General features: G+C 36.7%; 1 protein-coding gene across 1 annotated transcript in view; it reads right to left on the bottom strand.

The window, feature by feature from the left end:
• The window catches only part of LOC136841384 (homeobox protein Nkx-2.4-like), an 80,720-nt gene extending 73,307 nt beyond the window's left edge, over positions 1-7,413 (bottom strand). The window contains exon 1 of the mRNA XM_067108295.1: positions 5,937-7,413. Within this exon, the coding sequence (XP_066964396.1) occupies positions 5,937-6,465 (529 nt within the window). The 5' untranslated portion in view covers positions 6,466-7,413. The remainder of the gene's footprint in view (positions 1-5,936) is intronic.
• Positions 7,414-7,986: the final 573 nt, after the last annotated feature.

The following is a 7,986-nucleotide window of genomic DNA, read 5'->3' on the forward strand; positions in this document are numbered from 1 at the left end:
TTAACGAGGTGAACTGATTATGAAAACAAACAGGACATAATTCTCACGATTTCCTCAAAAAAGCAAAACTAAATAGCATTCTGATAACGACTGCTTTCTCAAGCAACTTGGGGACTGCAAGCAATTGTCGTACACTTGAATGCTTTTATCAATACAAATTAGCGATGAACATACACCATGCAGGCACGTTTCTTGCTATTTCCTAACAAAAGCAAAACTCACTAACATTCAAATAACAACTGCTTTCTCAAGCAACTCGGGAATACAAGCAACCGATGCGATTGTTTTCTTGCAATCGAAAGTGCTTGTAATTCTACTAACAGGGCAAACTGATTAAGAAAGCAAGCAAGAAATAATTCTTACGATTTCCCGATAAAAGCAAAACTTAAAAACATTTTGATAACGACTGCTTTCTCAAGCACCTCGGAACTACAAGCAATTGTTGTAATTGTTTTCCTGTAACCGACAGCATTTGAATGCCTTTATCAGTACAAATTAGAGATGAAATCATACCAGGCACATTTCCTGCGGTCTCCTGACAAAAGCAAAACGCAATTACATTTTAATAACGACTGCTTTCTCAAGCAACTCGGGAATACAAGCAACCGGTGTAATTGTGTTTCTTTAATCGAAAGTGCTTGTAATTCTTTCAACAAGGCATTTTGTGAACAAAACAGGCATTTCTTGCGATTTCCTGACAAAGGCAAAACTCAATTACATTTTGATAACAACTGCTTTCTCAAGCAACTCGGGATCACCGTACGGTCGAACCGTTATGACGAAGACAGTTAAAACGAATTCGATCTTTATAAGCAATGTTATGATCTTATTTTCAAATCAATATTCATTACGATAAGTATATATGCTTCTTAGAGCACTGTGGCGTAATAAAGATCATTCCATTATTACGAAATGAAAAAATATAATTTGCATAAAGTACATATTATTCAAAAGATAACAATTTCATCTTTTTGAAATTTTAGCAAAATTTGCATAATGTATGACACATCACTCAGAAGATGACAAATGAGTTGATTATTTGATATATATATAAAAAATAAGTCACTTATTTGATATATATGGGTTCATATTTCGGAAGAACTGAATAACAAGGTGCGATTACGAAAATTTAAGGCAACATCGGAAATTTCTGAATTAGTTATAACAATTTATGGCAACAACGAAATTTCTGAATCAATCATAACAATTTATGGCTACAACGGAAATTTCCGAATCAATCATAACGTAATTTCTGGCAAGAACGGAAATTTCTGAATCAATTACAACACAATATATGGCAACAATGGAAATTTTGAATCAATTATAACGTAATTTATGGCAACGACGGAAATTTCTGAATCAGTCATGACATAATTTATGGCAACAACGAAAATTTCTGAATCAATTATAACGTAATTTATAGCAACAACGGACATTTCTGAATCAATTATAACGTAATTTATGGCAACAACGGAAATTTGTGAATCAATTATAACGTAATTTATGGCAACAACGGACATTTCTGAATCAAATATAACAATTTATGGCAACAGCGGAAATTTTTTAATAAAATATAATTTATGGCAACAGCGGAAATTTCTGAATCAATCCTAACATAATTTACGGCAACAGCGGAAATTTCTGAATCAATCATAACATAATTTATGGCAACAGCGGAAATTTCTGAATCAATCATAACAATTTATGACAACAATGGAAATTTCTGAATAACTGAGAATGAAATTTATTGTAGTACAGTAATCGCACATAAACAAGAATTTCCTTACATCATATTTCTTGTGACAAGATAAAAATAAAAAAATTTAAATAATGAAGATAAAAGGTCCACATTACACTATTTGAACGCTGCAAATATATATATTTTCAGCGCTTTCTTCACCGGCAAAATACGGACAGATGACGCGTTACAAAAGAGTATATATACGAAGCTTTGTTTATAATATTACCAGCGAACGGGAACACAGAAGGAGTACTCGAAATATATATGGTTGCAGCATTCAAACAGCGTTTTATGGGCATTTTTATCTTCATATTACACTACTGTATTGCAGTGAAAGACATTCGGTATAGATAATATTCGCTACGTAACCTTGCGCCGTAAAAACTAAAATTATACCCTTTATATTATGAAGATACGCCAATCAGATTCCTAATATATTCCAGTCTCTCTGCTTCTCCACGACGAAGGATTCAACGTTTAAACGCTAAACCTAAACGCAAAACCTAAACGCAAGGTTGAGGATTCCGCATTTGCAACCTAGCGTTCTAATTCCGTGAACGGATATTTGGGACCGCGGTCCTGCTAAGATGGTGGAATTTGGGAGTTATGAAATATCCTTAAATATTCATTTTCCTTTGCTTGGGAGTTTAGGAGAACACGGTCTTAAAAATCCTCGAAAATTCTCGCAAATTCTCGAAAGTTTCCTAGGAGACTAAGATCATTTAGGATAAGGAGAGAGAGAGAGAGAGAGAGAGAGAGAGAGAGAGAGACCATTCAGAAAATTCTCGCAAACTCTCGAAAATTCTTAAAAATCCTCGAAAATTCTCGATAGTTCTTTAGGACAATAAGATCATTTAGAATATCATTTAGAATAAGGAGAGATAGACCGTTCACATAATTCTCGAAAATTCTCGCAAATTCTCGAAAGTTCTTTTGGAAGATAAGATCATTTAGGATAAGGAGAGGAGGAAAGCGTTCAGAAAATTCTCACGAGTTCTCGAAAATTCTCGCAAATTCTCTAAAGTTCCTTAGGAATGTAAGCTCATTTAGGATCAGGAGAGGGGGAAAGCGTTCAGAAAATTCCCGACAATTCTCGGAAATTCTCGCAAATTCTCGAAAGTTCCACAGTAGAATAAGATCGTTTAGGATAAGGAGAGAAAGAAAGCGTTCGGGGAAATTATCGAAAATTCTCACCAATTCTCGAAAATTCTCGAAAGTTCCTCAGAAGCATAAGCTCACCTAGGATAAGGAGAGATAAACCGTTCAGGAAATTCTCGCAAATTCCCGCAAATTCTCAAAAGTTCTTTAGGAGAAGATCATTTAGGATAAGGAGAAGAAGAAACCATTCGGGAAATGATCGAAAATCCTCTTCAATTCTAACAAATTCTCGAAATTTCTCTCACATTCTCGTACACCTTCGATTCGTATCACGAATTTGAGAATTTTTGCAATATACTTTTTTAGTGCAATAACCAATTTACTGACTGATCTTTCAAAAAGCGAAAGAACAGTAAATGTAGAAGATGAATTGAGCATTAATATGCTTATCTTTTCCATAATATCGGTTACTACAGAGTGGGGAGGTAAATGATAAAATTATATAACGATTTATTAGGATAAACTGGGCAGTTAGTCATAGAATTATATAATGATTTGTTACGATAAAACTGGGATATTTGCCTAAAAATCATCTAAGGATAATAAGTGATATATACATACATATATATATATATATATATATATATATATATATATATATATATATATATATGTTTGTGTGTGTATACATGTATCAAAAGGAATATGGTACAGTATTTTAATTTCCTTGTGGTACATGTGCATATCTACATCACGTTTCACTTTGATTATAATAACACACACATGGATACATGTATGTATATGTATGTATGTATATATATATATATATATATATATATATATATATATATATATATATATATATATATATACATATTTCCACACTAAAGACACTTTAGTCTATATATATATATATATATATATATATATATATATATATATATATATATATATATATATATATATTTATATATATATATATATATATATATATATATATATAAAAATATATATTTATATATATATATAAAAATTTACTGAAAGACACATTCAAATTAATTAATCCATAAATAATGCAAAAAACAAGGCTACTTAGCACCACACAGAACACTCAAAGTATCAAAGATTATACTTCCTCGTATACCTCTATTTCTATCAGTAAATCATCTTTGTGTTCACCTTAAAGATAAGAAATCTCGGAATCCACCCTTTAAAAAAAATTATGAAAAAAAATTATCAAAAGAAAAAATCAGGTTCGTTTCATCACCCAGCGGAACGCCATTTTATAATACTTCCCCTTTCATCAGCTACAGGCGGACGAATAACGGTTTGTGACAGCTGGGAGGAATATTCTGGCTCAGCCAGCGCGGTATACCTAACAGCAGACACATTATGTGTATGTGTATATATATACTGTATAATATATATATGTACATGTATATATATATGTATATATATAATATATATACATATATATATATATATATATACACAAATACTGGAAAACTGGAGAAGAGAGAGAGAGAGAGAGAGAGAGAGAGAGAGAGAGAGAGAGAGAGAGAGAGAATTCAATTCACAACCAAATTCAAATATGAAACAAAATAATGAAGTGTGATTTTGCTTGCAATCTTGCATCCACGAAACGGGAAATATAAATAACCAACTACTTTAAATCTCTGTACGATATTCTGCATTATCAAAGATGCTTCTATGCTTGCTTGTATAATACAGATTAATGATCTACATTAGAGTATAAAACTACTGTATGTTAACACCGACATTCGTTTCATGCCCCCCAATGCATCCTTTTTTGTAATTACCAATTATCTCATGATCTTCAGGAAAAAGGACAATTTGAAACGAATTCAAGAGAGATAAACTGTCTATCAGAACCTTGGGTTGAAATAATCTGAGCTTTAACGGTGGGTAAATAATTATTCATATTTCAAGTCTTTCTGTTACCATGCACGCTTAAGAGCTTGCGGTAACCAGTCAAAAATATGCATGCTTACTTTATCTATTTAGTATCTATCTATTTATTTATCTATCTGTATGTGTATGTATATATATATATATATATATATATATATATATATATATATATATATATATATATGACATGTAAGTGCATATATACATCATGCGTAGTTTATACATATATACAACATATGCAAATTTCACGTGTAAATCCATACACGTGTAAACGAATATTATACACGTACATAATAACTTGTGAATGTCTACATGTAAATGCATAATTATATTATATATGAGATATATATATGTGTATATATATATATATATATATATATATATATATATATATATATATATATATATATATATATATATATATGTATATATATATATATATATACATAGCATCCACATTACTAATTACAGTTACATATCTGGCATATATTACAATCGCACGATTCCAACTGAATTTATACTTTCATAAACTAAAAGACTCACTCTCTCGATTATGATCATATCAAAGCGAATTCCTCTACCATTTCCGAAACAGCTAGATACAGATACAGAAGAATGCGCTGACGAAGGTAGGAAAATAGAAATAATAGCTTACTTGCGAATGTAGGATCTGATTATATATATAATTTTAATTAAATGATTTTTTTTTTGCACTTTTTCGTACAGATAGTACTGACGAAGGCGCCGACGAAGTAAGGAAAATAGAAGTAATAACTTAGTTGCGAATCTGGGATCTGACTATATATATAATTTTAATGAAATATTTTTTTTTGTACGTTTTCGTACAGATACTGACGAAGGCGCCGACGAAGGAATGGAGGAAAGAAATGATAACTTACTTGCGAATCTGGGATCTGATTATATATATAATTTTAATGAATTATTTTTTTTTTGTTTTTTGCATCTTTTCGTACAGATACTGACGAAGGCGCCGACGAAGTAAGGAAAGTAGAAATAACTTGCTTGCGAATCTGGGATCTGATTATATATATGATTTTAATGAAATTATTTTTTTTTTGCATCTTTTCGTACAGATCGTACTGACGAAGGCGCCGACGAAGGAACGTTCGGAGGAGGAAAGAAAGAAAGAGAGAAAACCACTTACTTGCGAATCTGGGATCCGACGAAGACGTGCCGTACCAGGAGGCGGACGCCGGGGCGGCATAGTGGGAGAGGTCTGTGTTGCAGTACTGGTAGGTGGAGTGCGTTCCGAACTGCGCCATGTGAGCCATGGGGCCCACGCCGTAGGGGTTCTGCATGGCGGCGAAGTCGTTGACCGACGGCGGTGCTGCTGCTGCTGCTGCTGCCGCCGCCGCCGACGACGACGAAGAGGAGGACGAGGAAGAGGCGACGAGGCCCTGGGCCGCTGCCGCTAGGGAACTGCTGCTGCTGCCGCCGGTAATATTCCCGCTGCCGCTACTGACGGAGGCGGCGGCTACCGCACTGCTACTGCTGCTGCTGCCTCCGCAAAGTCCTCCGGTGCCCCTCCCTCCTGCTGCCGCTACTGCTGCCGCTGCTGCCGCTGCTGCCGCTGCCGCCGCTGCAACGTCGACGGTGGAGGCTAGGGTGTCCAAAGGGCTGAGTAGGGAGGTCACGGAGAAGGGCTGATTCGTCCTGGGGCTTCCACCACTCATGACCTAACGACCTAACCCGACATGCCCCTTGCCCTTGCTTCCAGCCCTCCGCTGAGACCTTCGGATGATTAGTGTTATCAGAATCGTTACTGTTATTATTGTTGTTATCCCTTCAAAGGGCGCCTCCTACAGTCACCCGATTTAGAATCTTTTACAAATTTCACACTTCTACTTTTCTTTTATTTTTCACACCTTTTTTTTTTCACACTGAATTTGCACAACCTTCCAGCACCTTCCAGTACTTCTTGTTCTTCTCCTGCTTCTTCTTCTGCGTCCTTGTTCTTGTTCCTCTTCTCCGTCTGCCACTTCTTCTGCGTCTTAAAACTTCACAGAAAACATCAATCGTTTTTCCACCCACTTGTAATTTCGGCTACGTCCACAGACTTTCTTTTTTTATCTTTTCTTTTTTCCCCCCTTACAGTACTTCTCCTTCTTCTTCTCCCTATTCTTCTTAGTCCTCGTTCTTCCTCGTCTTCGCCTCCTTCTGCGTATTATTACACAAAAAAATAATCTTAACCGGTTTTTTTTTTTTCACCCAAAACGAGTCACTTTTAATTTCAGGTACGTCCACAGATTTTCTTTCTTTTTTCTTTTTCTATTATTAAAAAATGGTATGTTATCAAGTACGAGCAGGAGTACGAGGTGGGAGGGGATGGGTTTCTGGCCCCCCTGACAAAATCCTCGAGTGCCGGCCCCCCAAAAACAGATCAAGAGGCGCCCTAAAGGTGCATAACAAAAGAAATGATCTCCACAAAGAGCCTCAGTATTGTAAGAGTCAAGAGTCACCTCGAGCTCAATCGATGCCGAGACACCTGGTATGAGGAGGAGGTTGAGGAGAAGTAGGAGGAATAGGAGGAGGAGGAGGAGGAGGAGGGATAGGAGTAGGAGGAGTAAGAGGAGGAGGGATAGGAGGAGGAGGAGGAGGAGGAGGGGGCGCCGCACCTCCTCATTGGCGCCGAAGATATGGATCACAGACTCGATGGCACTCTCGAGTCACCTTCAGGTCAAGAGTTACACTGGGCGGCGGGCGGGCGACGGGCGGCGACACTGGTGGGGATGATAGAAGTTACGTCCTCACAAGCGCTCTGGCACCTGATCACTTGGGTGCTGCGGGCAGCAGCAGGCTGTGTGTGTGTCTCTCTCTCTCTCTCTCTCTCTCTCTCTCTCTCTCTCTCTCTCTCTCGCTCTCTCTCTCTCTCTCTTTTCCTTGCCCTTGGCGGCGAAGGAAGAAGATGAAGATGAAGAAGAAGAAGAAGAAGAAGCAGGCAAAAGAAAGGAAGAAAAGATGAAGAGAAGAAGAAGAAGAAGAAGAAGAAGAAAAGAAGAAGAAGAAAAACAACAAGAAGACGCCCTCTTCTGCTGTTCCTGCTCCCTGCTCTCGTTGCGTTGCTGTTCCTGCAACGCCCCACCACCACCACCACCTTATAGGCGCTCCTGCTACTGCTCCTGCTGATGAAGACGAAGGAGACGTGTATACGCGACCTCCTGCCGCATGTGTTAGATACGCGTCGTAGCTATAAT

The sequence above is a fragment of the Macrobrachium rosenbergii genome, chromosome 9, assembly GCF_040412425.1.
Source record: "Macrobrachium rosenbergii isolate ZJJX-2024 chromosome 9, ASM4041242v1, whole genome shotgun sequence".
Classification (NCBI taxonomy): Eukaryota; Metazoa; Arthropoda; class Malacostraca; order Decapoda; family Palaemonidae; genus Macrobrachium; species Macrobrachium rosenbergii.